Source organism: Aristolochia californica, unplaced genomic scaffold, assembly GCF_029961685.1.
Source record: "Aristolochia californica isolate CCGP_79_NKW_82.1479 unplaced genomic scaffold, dmAriCali1.0.hap1 SCAF_12, whole genome shotgun sequence".
In the NCBI taxonomy this organism is placed as follows: Eukaryota; Viridiplantae; Streptophyta; class Magnoliopsida; order Piperales; family Aristolochiaceae; genus Aristolochia; species Aristolochia californica.
The window spans coordinates 25,163,504-25,182,445 of record NW_027181793.1 but is presented as its reverse complement, the minus strand read 5'-3'; the positions used below and the strand labels follow the sequence as shown (position 1 = coordinate 25,182,445).

The 18,942-nt window shown below is 39.8% G+C and overlaps 1 protein-coding gene across 1 annotated transcript; it reads left to right on the top strand.

Annotated features, from left to right (window-relative positions):
* The first annotated feature begins 13,709 nt into the window (after positions 1-13,709).
* On the top strand, positions 13,710-17,822 carry LOC137945726 (transmembrane 9 superfamily member 8-like). The gene is made up of 7 exons (XM_068791720.1): positions 13,710-14,039; positions 15,043-15,207; positions 15,300-15,409; positions 15,504-15,612; positions 15,701-15,813; positions 15,985-16,135; positions 16,244-17,822. Exons 1-7 carry the CDS (start codon positions 13,935-13,937, stop codon positions 17,399-17,401), a joined length of 1,911 nt encoding a protein of 636 aa, XP_068647821.1. The 5' UTR covers positions 13,710-13,934; the 3' UTR covers positions 17,402-17,822.
* The last annotated feature ends 1,120 nt before the right edge of the window (positions 17,823-18,942 follow it).

Sequence of the window (18,942 nt, the reverse complement as noted above, 5' to 3'; positions counted from 1 at the left end):
GAAACGTGTCGGCGTCCCTTCTTCTTGTTCATGAGAGAGTCCCACTTCTTTCTAGTCCACAACACAAGCACTCTCTTCAACAACAACTACTGTTAATTGTAGCGTTCATGGTTAGGCCCCTTAATATCAATTTTAATCACTAAAGTGTATCTGACTCTCAAGTCCTGAAACATACCCTTAATGGAACCATCAGACCACAACTCAAGTTATGGTCAATTAATTAGTTAATCAAGTGTTTGGAATCTTTCAAGTCAAGAACGAAATGCTGTAAATCTTGCATCTCTTTTGTGTCTTAATGGGTCAGTTTTAGTGGTATCCGATTACAAAGCTGTCATGGCTCGTTTTTGGTTGGGTAAGCTAGGACCTGTTCTGATCCACTTCTCACGGTAAGGGGTTCCGGTAGTTGGGTCTTGTTGAGCAGCAGTAAAATGAAGAATGAAATTAGAAAGAGCACCGAGTCCCAGCTTCTTTGGCGCGAACTGTTCTCTTAAGAGGAATCAATGCTCTCAGCATCTCCCTTTTGATGTTCCGGATTCATAAGAACTGAATTTAATTCGTACCACTCATGTTTTATGGCAAATTCGATTCGATCATGCTATCTTCTAATCTCCCTTTTGTGGATTTTTTTTGCATTTATTTTACCCGGTCAAGATCAACTGTTGCACTGCTTCTGCCATTCTCCTATCCTATCCATCCTCCATTAAAATGGTCTCATTTGATAAGCTTAAAAAGTTTCCACTTGCTGATCCAAACGCACGATTCTTAGTAACGATCCTTTTTTGGCAAAAAAAGAGGTTCTCTAGCCTCACCACCTCAACACTCCTGAATTAGGGTTATTATGCTTACGTCCATCTCCACCAAGAAATGACCCACATTTCAGCTTCGAAATCCCTTCCACAAGGAGGAGAACAAGATTGTGTTTGCAGTGACTGAATTTCAAAATCCCCATGACTTTTCGACGTGAAGCAACAACGGACGGACGGTGTTCCTCTACCTGTTATATACCAAAACACCATGAAACAGATTGGATCATTTTGAGAGGTATCTAGTAAAAGGCACAGAGGAAAGGTTCGGACCTGTTACAACTCTCAGCACGTGGGATGTAATATACCTTCAACAATTCAATGTCTCTGACTTTATATCTTCATCTCTATCCTCATGTTTCAAGACTAATGGTAATGCTTCCACTTAGAGGAGTCTTATCCTTGAGGCTTTAACTCTGACTGGCTTTGTTCAATGGTTTTGATAATTTTGACAGAGTAGTTGAGGCTCCCATTGTTGGAAATTTTTACCTGTTTTGCTATCTCCTTCTCTTAAATGCCATTTGTTTTGATTCAGTTACGGATGAACAAGAGCAGGTAAGGCTCTCTGACCAGATGCATGTGGGTGTCTATTTCATTTGAAGCAGGTAATCGTGATAAGATTTAAAGAGGAATTAGCAGAAGAATACAATATTAGGAAAGGTCATTAAAAGAGCTAACGAAAATACATATGAGAGCTGTAGTTTGCTTACGATTGTCTTTATACAGGAAGAGTCCAAGAAGCTAACAGACAAGAAGAACTCTCTTTGTCCTGATGAAATTGACATTGTTGGGGAAGAAACTGTTAAGTTCAAATGGATGTTTCCAACTGCAACCTCATACACCTCTCTATTTGCAGGAGAGCATGGACCAACTTCTGAAGGAATGTCTAGAATTGTTTTGTTCAGATTCAAACCCCTTCAGAAGCAAATATCATGCTGACAGCATCTAGATAAACATGATGTAGATTTTGTTCCATATTTTCCTCTTTTCCAAAAGGCAACCCATCACATTCACATAAAAATGCAAAAGGAAAGCTGAAGAAAAGTGTGTATGATACCCCTGTTCAAGCACATGCTCTTTGTCTGGGGGAGAATGGAGAGGAATCAATCTTCTTGGAACCTTTGAAGGGAGTACAGGTGAAGAAATGGACAACCCACTTCACAATTAGATGATTAATTAAACAAACCCACCATGGATTACACTTGGAGAAACAAAGACGAGAATGATCAACAGGAGTGAGGCATATCTGCAACTCAAGTGATGATGTCTGGAATCTTGTCTATAGTTGCTAAGAATTTTGCAATTGCTTAGAAAAACCATTATCATCTTAAAGTGTTCAAGTTGAAGAATATAGAGCAGCAGAGACTAGTGTAGGATTTGTTTTATTCAGCACTAGTAATTGAAATAATCATTTTCAATTACTTATGAGATTACTGAGAGGATATTGAATCTTAAGAGGAAAATCAAACTGGGAAAAGATGGGTACCTGTGTACTTCCTCTAAGAATATAACTCGAGGAAAAGCAAAGTACCTAGTAGACTGATTGGGATTGAGTTGAGGCACACAAAAACACCCTTTCTTAAATTTGAAGATTCATCAGTTCCATGTATTTTATTCAAGTCAAAAGACAAAGTCATGTTTTGATTAATATAAAATCATTCAAGTTGAGCAAAGTTGTTCACTAAGGTGACAAGTTGAACTACATAGGTGTAAAGGCTATTACTAACCCAAATAGAATCGATAATGGTTGATATGAGAAAGAGGTGAGCCATGAAACAAAGTCATGGAATGCTGGCATATCAGAATGAATCAAGCCCATGGTGCTAGCCATGTGGGGTGGCTTTGAGGCCTTTTGTTCAAGCCTCTTTTAGTGCTAAAGTGGCCATTTATTCCCCTAATTAAATAATTAAGTGGTTCCATATCTACATCAGTATTTTTAAGACAAGAAATTTATGTAAAGCATGATTGCGACTTCAGACTTATTCTCTCTACCCTATACGGTCCCCCCAAGTAACAACTAACACGTTGATACGAGCTATTTCACAAGCACCCGACCATGAAAGGGCAAATTGGACTAAGTCTGAATTGTTAGTCTTTGTTTGTTGAGTCAATTATGGAATAAGTTTGAGTGAGACCGTGAGTCTTATTGTGGATGGCGCTATTCTTAGCCTATCATGATCATATCTTTTAGTTTTTTTTTTTTTTCTCATTGTATGACTATATAAAGTTTAAGAGAATTCAATAAACTAAAAAACCTGATCAAATTCAATTGAATTCCGCTCAACCATCAATCAATCTAGATCCAATTTAACTTGATTCAACTGATAGATCTAATCCGGTTTTCCAACACTAATCGTGATTGTCATTATAAAATGTTTTACTATCTGATCAATTGAACCGAGTTAATTCGGCCCTGGTTTTGTTTCATGGCAAATCCAATTTTATAGTATCGTTGGTTTGACTTAGCCCAATGGTCTGGATCCTAGTGGGAATGTTACGAGGCCCTATGCACTACTCGGCCCGCAAAAGGTAGCGTAAGCCTGGGTGAGACAGAGGACAAAACCATGGTGTGGCCAGACACCAAGGAGGAAGACTGTGCGAGTCCAAAGCACAACGACGGACAAGGCCAAGTGCAAAGGCACGGCCCAGAGGGGCACACGCATATGGCCAACCCGGCCGCAGCTGCAGAGGAAGAAGACGCACTTGAGTTGGCCAGACGGATGGTCAAGCACAAAGACGGGCAACGGCCCCAACAACCGGTCAAGACAAAAACCGTATTCGCATCAGGCAGCACGACGTGCGCGCATGACCCTAGCAAAAGGCGCATCCGCGTTTGGGGTTGACGAGGGAGAAATGCACACGCGTACAAGCAGCGGACAGATGAAACGCATTTGGGGTTGCCAAAGGTAAGATGCACCGCGCACGCGCACGTCTAGGCAGTAGTGTGGTCGTCCGAGTTATGCAGAATTATGATTATGGTTTCGTGGCAAAATTTGGAAATATACTTTTTTGAGTGGGACTCTTCATGGGCCACTCAGATCTGACCCCTAAGGCATTTAGTACTCTTTTTATGGCATGACCTAAGGGTTGAGTAGGCGGCTAAGTGTATGAAGCCATATAAAGGTCCAAGTATGTAAATGGGTCAAATAAGGAAACTTGGAAGGATTAAATTAAGGAGATTTGAAAAGGGAGGATGTCTGCTCTCATTGGACGGAAGCATGAGAGAATGGAGGGGTCAAAGCCTATAAATTCCATGGTTGACAACCCTTGTATCATCCTAGAATAGTTGGAAAAGCATAGACGTGAGGGAGAGTTTTTGTAGAGTGTTGGCCTTCCACCATGGATAGCCACTCCTTGAAATCTTTTCTACCATTAATACAGGTTACTTTCTCTCCCAATTCCATTGTCTCTCTACCTTTTCATTGCTCGTACTTCACTTGAGAGGAAGGAGTTTGCAACGTTGATCTAAGGGACGAGAGGTTGTACTACCTTTGATGGATTGAAGGTAGACCTTCACAGGAGTTGGAGTTTAGCTAGCCTAAGTGAGTTTTAAGTTCATCTGACCTCATGACAAACTGGTATCAGAGCGTTCGTTGCAATCGATGACTTCAGCAAGTGGGGAAGACGCTTTAAGAGCAAGACAACCAGTAAGTGACTTCGAAAACCAATTTCTTTCCATTGAAGATCGTTTTTCTGGTCTTATACGCCTCCAGCGACTTCAGAGGACCTTCTGTCCATACAAGTCGAGGAGGGCATTAGGCAAGCACTGGAAAAAAGATATCCAAGCCCGGAATGGCTCAATGGCTTGGAAGAAGACATAAGGACTTCACTAGCTGTGATGCGTGTTGATCTCAAGGAAGCTGTGCAAGAGATGAGCGCAAGGTTGGATGATTTGTGTGCACGATTTTCTCTCCATGAACGTGCTCTTGCAAGTGGAGGCAACACCCAAGGAAATGCCAAGATAAAAGTACCTAAACCTAAGTCTTTTACCGACAAAAGAGATCCAAAGGTCATAAATAATTTTCTATGGCAAGTGGAGCAGTATTTTCTTGCAAGCAAGCTGTTGGACGAGCAAGCTAAGGTTAATACTGTTGCCATGTTCTTATCTGATGATGCTATACTCTGGTGGAAAAGATGTATAGGAGATGAGCAAGAGGGATAGGACACTGTCCACACTTGGGACGATTTCAAGAGGGAGCTGCGGGGGCAGTTCATTCCCAAAGATGTCGAGTACCAAACAAGGAAGAAACTTCGTGCATTGACGTAGAAATGCACTATTAGAGAGTATGTACAATTCTTCACTTCCTTTATGCTTTGTATCTCCAACATGTCAGATGAAGATCGTCTCTTTTCCTTTCTTGATGGCTTACGTCTATGGGCTGAACAAGAATTGAGAAGACGGGAAGTAAAGACATTAACTTCAGCTTTATCAACTGCTGAAAAGTTAACTGATTATGAGAGAAAGAATGATTCGGCTATAACAAAGTGTCTAAGGAAAATAACAATGGTAAAACAAATTTTAAGAAGAAGGAGAAAGGGGAAAATAAGCCAGGGGCAAAGGACACCAAGGCTAGGCCAGAAGAGAAGAAAAAAAGAGACAAACAGAAAAAGAAAGTTTATTATTTCATATGTGAGGGATTGTCCTAAAAAGAGGTTCCTCAATACTGCTCAAATTGAGGCCAACAATGGAGGAATTGAGCCTAGAATGGGCTCCCTAACACTTCTCAATGTTGTTGTCTGTTCAAAGGAGGAGAAGGCTGCTCCACTTCCGGTAAAACCCTTAAGAGAACTTCTTTTTATCTTTCTAACACTTGCTGGACGTACTATTAGAGCAATGGTGGGCACTAGCGCCACCCACAACTTCCTTTCGTAGGAGGAGGCTAGGCGCCTAAAGATACGATGAGAGAAAAATGGGATAGAAATGAAAACTGTAAATTCTGCTGCTCGAGAAGTCCAAGGCATTGCCAAGAACGTCCCGGTGGAGATAAACAAGTGGAGTTTTTCACGGTTTGTAAGGCTTTTGTAATGTCGCATGTTGGGGTAGTGGGGATTATGGACAAGCAAAGTCCTTTTACTGTTTTTGAATTTGACAACAAAGATGTAACAAAAAAGGACTTAATGCTAACAACCCTCCAGCTTAAGAAAGGTCTTAAGCAGGGCTGCTCTACATACATTGCTTCTATTTGTGCTATAGAGCAGGTTGAGGTCATGCCTACCCCTAAGGAGATACAAATCGTACTGCATGAATATAGAGACGTTATGCCTAAACAACTGTTAGCGAGGTTACCACCTAGGAGAGGGTAGACCATCGCATAGAGCTTGAACCCGAAGCAAAAAATCCAGCACAAACACCATACAGTATGGCGCCCAAAAAGCTGAACGAATTGCGAGGACAACTCAGCGAACTGCTGGACGCTGGGTTCATAAGGCCAAGAAAAGCACCTTATGGGGCCCTATACTGTTTCAGACAAAGAAGGATGGAAGTATGAAACTGTACATCGATTATAGGGCGCTCAACAAGGTAACTATAAAGAATAGGTACCTTATTCCTCTTATTGCAAATCTTTTTGATCAGTTAAAAGAGGCGCAACTTTTCTCCAAACTGGACTTGCGAAGTGGTTATTACCAAGTTCGGATGGTTGAAGGAGACGAGGGGAAGACTATTTGTGTAACCAGATATGGGGCTTACGAATTCATGGTTATACCCTTTGGCCTAACCAACACACTTGTAACATTCTGCACTCTCCTGAACGAGGTATTTTTTGAATACTTGGACAAGTTTGTCGATGTTTATTTGGATGATATTGTAGTGTAGAACAGGAGTATGGATGAGCACAAGGAACACCTTCGAAAGTTGTTTAAAACATTGAGACCAATCAATTGTACGTCATGGAGGAGAAATGCTCCTTTGGGTTGCAAAAGGTGTCATTTTTTGGACATTAAATAGGGGGAGGACGGATATAGATAGACAACAAGAAGGTGGAGGTTGTGCGTGATTGGTCAATCCCTTCCAAGGTGTGTGAACTTAGGAGTTTCCTTGGTCTTGCAAATTATTATAGGAGGTTTATCAAGGGCTTCTCAACTATAGCAACCCTCTTAACCGACTTCCTCAAGAAGGACCAAAAGTGGCAATGGACAGACTCATGCCAAAGAGCATTCCAACGGCTGAAAACCACCATGGTGGCTAAACTAGTGTTGCACCTTGCTGATTTCAGCAAGTCGTTTGAGGTACATACAGACGCCTCAAACTATGCCATTGGAGGTATACTAGAACAAGACGAACACCCAGTCGCTTATGAGAGTAGGAAACTCAATGAAATCGAGCAACGTTATATTGTACAAGAGAGAGAGATGACGACATTGTTTACATTTTGGAGGCATTATTTTTTAGGCTCCAAAATTACTGTAAGGACTAACAACGTCGCATCTAGCTATTTTCTTACGCAGAAAAAGTTCAGTCCAAAATAGGCTCGATGGCAAGATTTCTTGGCCGAGTTTGATTTTTAGATGATGTATAAAGCGAGGAAAGCCAATGGTGTTGCAAACACACTGAGCAGGAAGGTGGAAGCACCTAACTCTTACGAGGAAGAGACTAGCCAAAGTTTGGCGCACATGGCGCAGCTAGCACCAGCAAGTGCGGTCTTGGCGCACGCAGCAACCCTTCCAACTTGTGCAGCAACCAGCAGCCAGGTGCAAATGCAAAGGGCGCAACAGCTGCTTGCAAGGGCGCAGATGCGCACGGCGTAGTAAACTGGAGCAACATGCGCGTGCACGGCTAAGTAGGAAACGTGGACGACACCTTGCATTCGAGCGACGGCAACACTCATACCACAATAGCCGACACTTACTTCACACTCACCACGTGCAGTACGGTAGCAGCAGAACATGAAGAGGTGCGCGTCATGCGCATAAGCGCATGAGAAATGCTCTTTGCGCAAGGCGCACGCGCATAGAGGATCATCTTGGCGCAAAAATAGAAAATGTGACTTTGCGATTACGAGCCTTAACAACAATTACATAGGCAAGTGCATCGTTGCTAAACAAGATTCACACTGGACTTCGCCAAAACGCCCAGGCTTACAGCAATGTGTAAGCTGCAGCTTGGGCGAGACAAAAAGATTCTGGCTTGACGACGGATTGCTCAAGACAAAGGTAATCGACTTTATGTGCCTAAGTACGATAACCTATGACGTGACCTCTTGAGGGAATGCCATGATACCTTGTGGGCAAGACATCCAAGTCAAAGAAGGACGTTGGCCTTGCTGTTTGGCCAGTATTATTGGTTGGATATGGAGAATGATGTGGAGGAGTTTGTGCGCACGTGTTTTATCTGTTAACAAGATAAGATTGAACAACGCAAGCCTAGGGGTTTACTACATCCCTTACCTATTCCAAAGCGGTCTTAGGAGTCTATTTCAATGGACTTCATCTCTGGATTACGTAAGAAAGATGGGTTGGCGTCTATCATGGTGGTGGTGGACAGATTTACGAAATATAGTACATTCGTAGCGATGTCAAGTGATTGTACAGTAGACAGAGCAGTTAGGACATTCATGGCACATGTGGTGAAGCATTGGGGCTTGCCCATAATGATCATCAGTGATTGTGACCCCAGATTCACAGGGAAGTTTTGGACTGAGCTCTTTAAACTATTGGGAACATCTTTAAATTTTTCCACTAGTTTCATCCTCAAAGTGACGTTCAAACAGAGCGTGTAAATGCTTTGTTAAAATAATACTTACACCATTTTGTTGCAGCAAATCAGAAAAACTAGCCACACTTGTTAGATGTGGCCCAATTTTCATACAATTTGCAGAAATCAGAATCAACCGGGCACAGTCCTTTTGAGTTGGCGACAAGACACTTCACGAAAAAGTCCAGTAGCTCATCAGCTGGCGAAGAGGTGGAAAGAGAAAACAGAGTTGGCACGGGTCTTATTGCATAAGGCAGCTAAAAAGATGAAGAAATATACTGATCTTAAGAGGAGGGCGTCTTCTTTCAATGTAGGTGACCAGGTCCTTCTCAAACTCAGACCTGAGCAATTTCGTCACCTAAGGAGCAAGAACAAGAGTCTTTTGAAGAAATACGAAGGTCCATTTCCTATCATTGAACGTGTGGCCAACTTAGCCTACAAACTACAATTGCCAAAAAGGTTTAAGTTTAATAATGTATTCCATGTATCAAACCTTAAACCGTACTTTGAAGACTCGGACTCGAATAGGATAGTTGACCCCCAAGCCCCCATGGATATACCCACTACCTTTGACAATAGGATAGACTATATTATTGCAGACCGAGAAGAGCACCAACAGACCGAGAAGAGCACGAAAGGGGTAAACGGATGCAATACATGGTCAAGTGGCAGGTAGGTGTGGCATCGAGCCGAGCTGAGCCCGAACCTGCCTATGTTCGAGCTGAACCTCGTCTTGAGCCTAAAATTGTTATCGAGCTCAAGCCCAAAAATTTTAACCGAGTTCAAGCCGAGCTCGAGCTTCAACATACATTTAAAACTTTTCAAAATATATATATAAAATAAATTGTATATAAAATTATGCATATATTTTACATAAATTTGGGAATGACATCTACATAAAATTGGGCATAACCTATATATATAGTACATGTATAAGATTGGGTATGACCTCTACTTAAAATTGAGCATAATCTATGTATATAATACTTATATAAAATTCAGCATGACCTCTACATAAAATTGGGCATAATCTATATACATAATACCTGCATAAATACTCCATAAACACTCCATGAAATTGTCTATACATTCTATAAACACTCCATGAAATTGTTTATACACTCCATAAAATTGTCTAAACACTCCATACAATGCATAATATTATGAATAAACTCCATACAATAATCAAACACAACAAAATTAAATGGAATATCACTATCAATTTACAACCAGCAAAATAAAAACTATAAATCCTTTAAATAAAATTCTATTACTATTAGAGACTTACTAGAAAATTACAAGAAATATTTTAAATTTTTCTTAGGAAAGTTAAATGGACCTCTTATTACCTTTTCTAAGCAAATAAATAAAAAATAATAATTAATCTAATATATTATTATACTTATCGATAATTTTTAATCAAATAAAATGTCAAACACAAAATTGCTATGAAAATTGCCTCATGCCAAAAGGATTATATCATCAACTGTCAAATACTTATTCAAAATTTTTCTATACGGTTTTCTAGCCCATCTTGGCAAGAAAATCTTACTTAGAAAATTATATTATTTTTTAACAAGAATTTATAATTAGAAAAATATTTTCAAAAAACATGAGGCACTAATGGTATCTATATTTCTACTAAAAATGTATTTTAAATATTTATTAAAAAAACCAATAATAGTCTCTAGAAACGTATTTCTACTAAAATATCTTTTCAATTTATTCAAGAGTCGTGAGGAAGGGACAAAGAGTTTTTTTTTTCCTTGTTTATGATCTCGCACGTAGGGGTGGCTTCGAATAAATTATATATAAAATTATGCATACATTTAGAAAAAATAATGATAGGGGAGGTTCAGGATTGAATTTCAATAATGAATATTAATCTTTTTTACTCCAATTGTTGTCTAGCTTGTTTTGTAATTTTTGAATCTGGCCATAAATTTACTATGGCCTCCTTAGTGCCTCTAGATGAAAATTTATATCCCAGGAAAAGCTAGAAATATTTTTCCTATGATACATACTCCCAAAAAAACCTTTAAATAAAATCCTATTACTATTAGTGACTTATTAGAAAATTACAAGAAATATTTTAAAATATTGAAAGTTAAATGGACCTTTTATTCCCTCTTCTAGGGAAATAAATAAAAATTAATAATCAATCTAATATATTATTATACTTATCAATAAATTTTTAATCAAATAAAATATCAAACACAAAATTGCAATGAAAATTGCTTCATGCTAAAAGTATTACAACATCAACTGTTAAATACTTATTCAAAATTTTTCTATACAATTTTCTACCCCATCTTGGTAGGAAAATCTTACTTAGAAAATTATATGATTTTTAATAAGAATTTTCAATTAGAAAAATATTTTAAAAAAAAACATGAGACACTAATAGTTCATAGAAACTTATTTCTATAAAAATATATTTTAAATTTTTTCGAAAGCTATGAGGAACGAGAGTTGAAGGAAAAACTTTTTTTTTTTACTTTATGATCTCGCACGTGCGAAATCATCTTCTCGCAGGGGAGGCGGGAGATTATTTCTCCCCTTAACTTAATGGTTCAGGTTTTTCACCGAGACGACGCGGAGGGAAGGGGGTTACGACGCTGGGGAGGATTTGTCGTTGGGGATGATGGCTGCGATGACAACGAAAACAGGGGCGACGGCGAGGAGAGGAAGAAATCGAACGGACGGCCACAGAGGCGGCCGACAAACAGCGGTCGAGGGCAGTAGAGGAGGCGACAACAACCAATGGGAGGGGCTCGGCGATGACGAGGGGAGGAAAAAATTCCCCCCCCCCCCCCCCCCCCCCCCCCCGCTCTCGCTCACGCTCCCGACCCGATACCGATCCCGACTCACCTCCAGCCGGCTCGCGAGCAACGAACCGAACCAGCCTTTAGTCGAGTTCGGCTCGTTAAGGTAAACGAGCCAATTTCAGAACTCGAGCTGGATAGATAACGAATTGAACCGAGCCGCTTGCGAGCCGCCTTGGTTCAAAGCCATCCCTAGTGGCAGGGTCAACCGAAATCCGAAGCAACTTGGTAAGATGCTGCCGAGTGATGGCAGTTCGAGAAGGAAGTGGCTACATATCGTCAGGGGTTGCAGACGAGGGCGTCTGCCTTATGTGGTGGAGTATGAGACAGAGGACGAAGTCATGGTGTGGCTATACACCAAGGAGGAAGATTGTGCGAGTCCAAAGCACAACAATAGCAGTGACGGCCAAGGCCAAGTGCAAAGGCATGACCCAAAGGGGTGCACACAAATGGCTAGCCTGACCGCAACTGCAGAGGAAGAAGACGCACTTGAGTTGGCCAGACGGATGGCCAAGCACCAAGATGCGCAACGGCCCCAGCAGCCGGCCAAGACAGAAATTGTATTCGCAACAGATGCACGTGCAACACACAGGTAGCATGACGCGTGCGTGCACACGGCCCAAGTAGAAGGCACATCCCCGTTTGGGGTTGTCGAGGGAGAAATGCGTGGGCGGCGCAGAGGCAGCGCACAAGCAACAGATGGATGAAACACATTTGGGGTTGTCAAAGGTAAGATGCGCTCGCGCGCACGTCTTGGCAATAGTATGGCCGTCCAAGTTATCCAAAATTATGATTACAATTTCGTGGCAAAATCTGGAAACTTAACTTTTCGAGTGGGACTCTTCATGGGCCACTCAGATCAAACCCCTAAGGCATCTAGGACTTTTTTATGGCATGACCTAAGGGCTGAGTTGGCGGCCAAGTGTATGAAGCCATATAAAGGTCCAAATACGTAACTGGGTCGAAGAAGGAAACTTGGAAGGATCAAATCAAGGAGATTTGATAAGGGAGGATTTTTACTCTCATTGGACTGAAGCATGAGAGAAGGGAGGGGTCAAAGCCTATAAATTCCATGGCTGACGACCCTTGTATCATCCTGGAATAGCTGGAAAAGCATAGATGTGAGGGAGAATTTTTTGTAGAGTGTTGGCCTTCCACTGTGGACGACCACTCCTTGTAATCTTTTCTAGCATTAATACAAGGTTACTTTATCTCCCAATTTTATTGTCTTTCTACCTTTTCATTGCGCGTAGTTCGCTTGAGAGGAAGGAGTTTGCAACGTTGATTTAAGGGACAAGAGGTTGTACTACCTTTGACGGATTGAAGGTAGGCCTTCACAGGAGTCGGAGTTCCGCTAGCCTAAGTGAGTTTAGGCTCATTTGACCTCATGACACTAGGGCTTAAGACTAGATCCTTACTCAGGCTTCCCAAGGAGAAGTCACGAGGCCAATCCTCTTAAATGGGAGAATTCTATTCTAAAACTATAATATTTTATTTTATATAAAATATAAAATATGAGTATTGATGTGATTTCTGTTCACATTTTCAAGATATCGAATAATAGACGGCTTAAGAAACCCCAAATATCTAATAATTATTATATAATTGCAATGTGTTAGATGGATAATGAACACACTATGCACCAAACACAACCTTAATTGTTATGTCATTTTTTTTTCTTTTGTCTTCACTTTTTTAGGGTATGTTTGGAAACCTTAGAAAATAAAATAAAATAAAATAAAATGCGAATTTGATTATTATTATTTTAAAAAATAATTAGTGAAAATAAGATTATAATCAAATTCTTTTTTTCACTAACTATTTTTTGGAATAATAATGGTCAATTTTTTATTTTCTTTTATTTTCTGTGAGGTTCCAAACAGACAATTAGGTTGTGTATGGAACATAGAAAATGGAGAGAAAATAAAGAGAATGAGAAATAAAAGAAAATATATGAGGTTTTTTTTATATTGTTTGGACTTCTATGGAAAATGAGAGAGAAAATAGAAGAAAAATATTATTTTTCTTATTTTTTAGGATACAAGTGAAAAAGAAAAGAAAAAAGTCAATTTTAAAAATTTGATAATTAAAATCGTCTCTTAATTTTTTTTCTTTTTTACCCTCATTTTATGACAGAAAAATTATTAATTAAGAGAGCACGTGATTTTCTTTTCTCTCAACGATTGATAGTAATTTTATTTTAGCCATTAAATGCAGCCACTCCCGAGTCGTTTCGGTCGGGTTCGGATGGTCTGCCGCTTTCTAGATCTAACCGATGCCCTTCGGCTCTCGTGAAGAGAGACGAAATTGAGGTCGAAATCGTAATTTGCTGATAAAGCTTTTAATTATTTTTCAGTTCTCGAATTCATTTCCAAGCGATCCTGTGGAACCACCGATCGGAGGGATAAAAACGTTAACAAAGGGGAACAAACGAGATTTTAATTTTTTTAGTCGGCGACGGAGAGGGATTTTCTTCTCCTGTATTAAAAAACAGAGAAGCGGGAGGGAAACACGAAGAAGAAGCTTTTCAGATCTCGATTTCATCTTCTTCCTCCAGACCTCCGCATCTGAAGCTTGAAGGGCTTAGTTGTTTCGCTGGGCTCTCTTTTGACCATGGCTATCCAAAGATTGCATCTCTGGATCTTCGCGCTCTGCCTCCTCCTCTGCAACGTGCATGCCTTCTACCTCCCTGGAGTCGCCCCCGAGGACTTCCAAAGGGTCAGTTGTTCTATTGCGGACTTTCTCTTTTCGTTTTAATTGCATTTTGACTGTCGATCTTGTTGATATTGGTACTTTTTGGGCTGGATCTTAGGACTTGGTTTGGAATCTCTCCGTTTTTCGATATTGGTGGTGAAGTTATTTTCTCTTGCGGGGTCATGAATTGTGAGAGACTGGGGACGAGATTCGGAATGGATTGTCTCTGGTCGATTCATGAATGCGGTTTAAACATTTGAAATTTGAAGTTCGGAAATGTCTTTTAGAGATGTTTTTGGAGAAAGGATGAGAGCCGTTTTGAAAGCTTGCTGTAGTGTTGGTGCATTTCTAAGTCATTTAGGCTTTCTGAACTTTCTTGCTTGAATGTGGTTTGCGCATAGAAATTTGGAAGTTCGGAAATATGTTTTGGAGTTGTTTTTGGAGGTAGGTGGGGCGTTTTGAATGCCTGTAGTGTCGGTGCATGTTTTTGTTCGATAGATCTGTCGATACTCATCTTGTACAGACCTTTTTCTTCTATCAGTTTATGAATTTTTGTCAAAAAATCACGTATATTTCCTGTTATCGTGCATTGACATTTCCAAGTTTAATATCTCTGGCGAAGATAAATGCTTATACGTGTGCATAATATTTTGAGGAGAGAGGGTTTCAAACTTTCTCAGGTCAGATGTGAAATTTTAAAGCACTGAATTGATGGGTTGAACGTTGCTACTGTCTGGTAGCCTTGATCTGACTTCATTGTTGAGTACAGATTCTCAATAGCCCCCCGACCACTTGGCGTGCTGAAAGTTGTAGTACCTTTTGGCATATTCATGTAGTTACATGCACTTGTGCGTCTTTGATATTTGGACGAGCCATAATCTATGAGTTGGATCGAGATTAGGCTTCTTTTTTGTTTTGCTTCATCAGATTTTGTTATTTAAAATAGGATATTCTTCGCCTTGTTGAGCCTGTAATGTTGGTTGTCTTTAGTTTTGTACTGTGAATTCTGATTGATTTCTGAACACAGGGAGACGAGCTGAAGGTGAAAGTGAACAAGCTGACATCAATTAAAACACAACTTCCTTATTCATACTTCTCTCTTCCTTTTTGCCGTCCAGATGTCATTATTGACAATGCAGAAAATCTTGGAGAAGTTCTTCGTGGTGATCGTATTGAAAACTCCCCTTATGTGGTCAGCTTATTCTCTGAGATACCCATATTTTTATTTTTTTTCCTGATTAAGTTTCATTATGGGATCTCTGAAGTTTGCTGCTTTGTTTGCAGTTTCATATGAGAGAGCCTCAGATGTGTAATGTTGTGTGCAAGATAACACTTGATGCAAAAGCAGCTAAGGATTTTAAGGAAAAGATAGAAGATGAATATCGGGTCAACATGTACGAAGTTTCTGACAGAGATTTTTATTTTCTTTCATTTAGAATTACTCCTGCACTCGATATATACTTTTTTGAATCATCTTGCACTTCACAGGATTTTAGATAATCTTCCCCTGGTTGTACCTATAAAAAGACAAGACCAGGAATCCCCTCAAATTTATCAGCATGGGTTCCATGTTGGTCTTAAAGGGCAATATTCTGGAGTAAGTACTAATATTAACACCAACTCCGCCACATTTTGTAGACATAAGTGGACTTTGAGAGAACTAACAAACTCTTCATTTTCTGCAGAGTAAGGAGGAAAAGTATTTCATCAATAATCATTTGTCATTTACTGTCAAATATCACCAAGACTTTCAAACAGACTCTTCAAGGATAGTTGGATTTGAGGTCAAACCATTCAGGTTATTACTATTGTTATCATTATTTTTATTTTGTTATTGCTATTATTATTATTATTATTAATATTTGGGACCACTGCAACTGACACCTGGGCTGCTGTTACTCCTATATTTATGCATTTCTAATGTGATATTGTTACTTACTGTTAATTTGTCTAATTATGGTTATTCCAGTGTTAAACATGATTATGAAGGTGAATGGAATGAGAAAACTCGCTTATTAACATGTGATCCTCATGCAAAACGTGCCGTCTTAAATTCTGATTCTCCTCAGGAGGTTGAAGAAAAGAAGGAAATTATATTTACATATGATGTGGAGTTTCAGGTACGACAACCACAAACATTATAGTGGTTTCTTCGCATAAAAAATTGCTTATTATTGAAACTGTGGTTCCTTTACTTGGTATCTCATTCTCTGATCCCCTATTTACAGGACAGTGATGTGAAGTGGGCGTCTCGATGGGATACCTATCTTCTGATGACAGATGACCAAATTCATTGGTTCTCTATTGTTAACTCGCTTATGATTGTTCTTTTCCTCTCTGGTATGGTGGCAATGATCATGCTGCGAACTCTCTACCGAGACATCTCCAAGTATAACCAGCTGGAGACTCAAGAAGAAGCCCAGGAAGAGACTGGGTGGAAGCTAGTTCATGGTGATGTCTTCAGGCCTCCAGCAAATTCTGACTTACTATGTGTATATGTGGGGACTGGTGTCCAGTTTTTTGGGATGTTACTAGTCACTATGAGCTTTGCAGTTCTTGGCTTCCTCTCCCCATCAAACCGAGGTGGACTGATGACAGCCATGCTTCTGCTCTGGGTCTTTATGGGTCTGTTTGCCGGCTACTCATCAGCCCGTTTGTACAAGATGTTCAAGGGAACAGAGTGGAAGAAAATCACCATAAAAACTGCCTTCATGTTTCCTGGTGTAGTCTTTGTCATCTTCTTTGTGCTGAATGCTCTCATCTGGGGGGAAAAATCTTCAGGCGCTGTTCCCTTTGGAACCATGTTTGCACTAGTTTTCCTCTGGTTTGGGATCTCAGTTCCACTTGTATTTGTCGGTAGTTATGTTGGGTTCAAGAAGCCTACAATTGAGGACCCTGTCAAGACCAACAAGATCCCAAGGCAGATCCCTGAGCAAGCTTGGTACATGAATCCTATATTTTCCATCTTGATTGGAGGAATCCTTCCATTTGGAGCTGTTTTCATTGAGCTGTTCTTCATCCTCACTTCAATTTGGCTGCACCAGTTCTACTACATATTTGGATTCCTCTTCATTGTATTTGTCATCCTTATCGTCACCTGTGCGGAGATAACAATTGTGCTCTGCTACTTCCAGCTCTGCAGTGAGGATTACCTATGGTGGTGGAGGGCATATTTGACTTCTGGCTCTTCAGCTCTCTATCTATTCCTCTACGCAACTTTCTACTTCTTTACTAAGCTTGAGATAACTAAGCCAGTCTCTGGAGTATTATACTTTGGGCACATGTTGATTGTTTCGTATGCCTTCTTTGTGCTGACTGGCACAATTGGTTTCTATGCTTGCTTCTGGTTCACTAGGCTCATTTACTCGTCTGTGAAGATTGACTAGTTGTGGTTGGCCAGTCAAGATTTAGGATATCCGCTGCTTTGGTTCTGGTGCAAGTGAGCGGATTTTGAGGAAAGGCTGTTACATATAACTTCAGGTTAGCATTTTGGCTTCAATTTTTGAGTATTAATTGCACCCCTATTTCTGTTATAGAAATTGATGTAAGTTCCTTCATGCATCTTGTTAGTGGGTAGTTTGCCATTTTCTTTTTTACCCTTTTTTTCTGTTCTATTTAAAATTTTCCTCTTCTCGTTTCCGGCCTACTACATTCTGGTTGGATTATGAGGGTTTGGCAACTCACGTACCCTCCCTCATTTGCCTGCTTGGAAGAAGAGAGGGGGTTTCTTGTAATTTGTTATCCTGTTTGGCTCTGTAATGTTCTTCTAAATAGGAGAAGGAAAACCCTCGAATTTATTCTTTTATCTATGTGATATACTAATGATCAACGCATACTTACATGTTTGATTGTGGTTTATGGTTTAGAAAATTTGTGTGCGGTGCCTTTGTCACCATCGCTCTCATGGGCTTAAACCAAGCACAACTTTTTTTTTTTTTTTTTATGCATTATTAGTCTGAAATACGTATACAGAGTGTGATATGGAAGTCATATAGTAGATGCATTAGCAAAATCTGAAAGTCTCGAGAATTTATCTTCCAGAAGATCCTATCGGTTGCCTAGTTCAACCCTGGAAAAGAGAGCTCTAAGTCGTTGAGAACTAAATTTTCAAATGAAGAAGAAAAACATCATAAAAGTTGTCATATCATAATAGTTATCGTACTCCAAATGCCCCTTAAACTACTGAGTACGATCTCCCATAAAGACTAGTTCCATTCTGTTTACTCATGAAAAAAACTCAAAAACTAGATTCTTCGCTATACCATGCATCCATCGATCCTTCTCATCTTATTCTTATTCATTCATCGATTAAACAATACATTTTCCTGTTCCTAGATCATGCGAGATTACCAGATTAGAGAGAAGGAACGAGGACAAACAACGACAATTTACCAGATTACCAGCATCCTATTTTCAAGAATCAGGATGTTGTCCATTTGCGGCACTACTGAAATGCGATGAGCTATTGTAATTATTGTCATGCCTACGCATTTGCCTGAGATAGTATTTTTGTATTACTGAAGCTGTCTCGAGTGTCAAAGTTTACTGTGGAAGTTGCTAAACAAAGAAATGACTACTGCAGCATAAGAAAGTGCCAGTAGACACAATACATATTTACAGAGTGGACGCAACTGATGCTGCTAATAATAAACAATCTGGTGAAGTAAATAGAACTTACCAGGATAGGTGTCCCATAGTTAACCGAAAATCTTCTGATGCACCCAATCACAGCCTTGTAGCTATGAAAGAGATTAAAAATGCAGCCAGAGACAAAGAAGAGATACATACCAGTGGTAATCAGAAACTTTCAGAAACCTCTAAAAAGGATAACATTCTTATCCCAAAGACAAAATACTCTCAAACAGGAGCCCCACTCTATGAGGTTGAATTTTTCTAAAAATGTTGATATAGACACCAAATATGATAT

What these genes read in the sequence shown, in the direction of transcription:
- LOC137945726 (XM_068791720.1), top strand. Translation starts at nt 13,935, where the DNA reads ATGGCTATCCAAAGATTGCATCTCTGGATCTTCGCGCTCTGCCTCCTC. An exon ending in TTGAAAACTCCCCTTATGTG is followed by an intron (nt 15,208 to 15,299) that starts GTCAGCTTATTC and finishes CTTTGTTTGCAG; the next exon opens with TTTCATATGAGAGAGCCTCA. An exon ending in GATGAATATCGGGTCAACAT is followed by an intron (nt 15,410 to 15,503) that starts GTACGAAGTTTC and finishes TGCACTTCACAG; the next exon opens with GATTTTAGATAATCTTCCCC.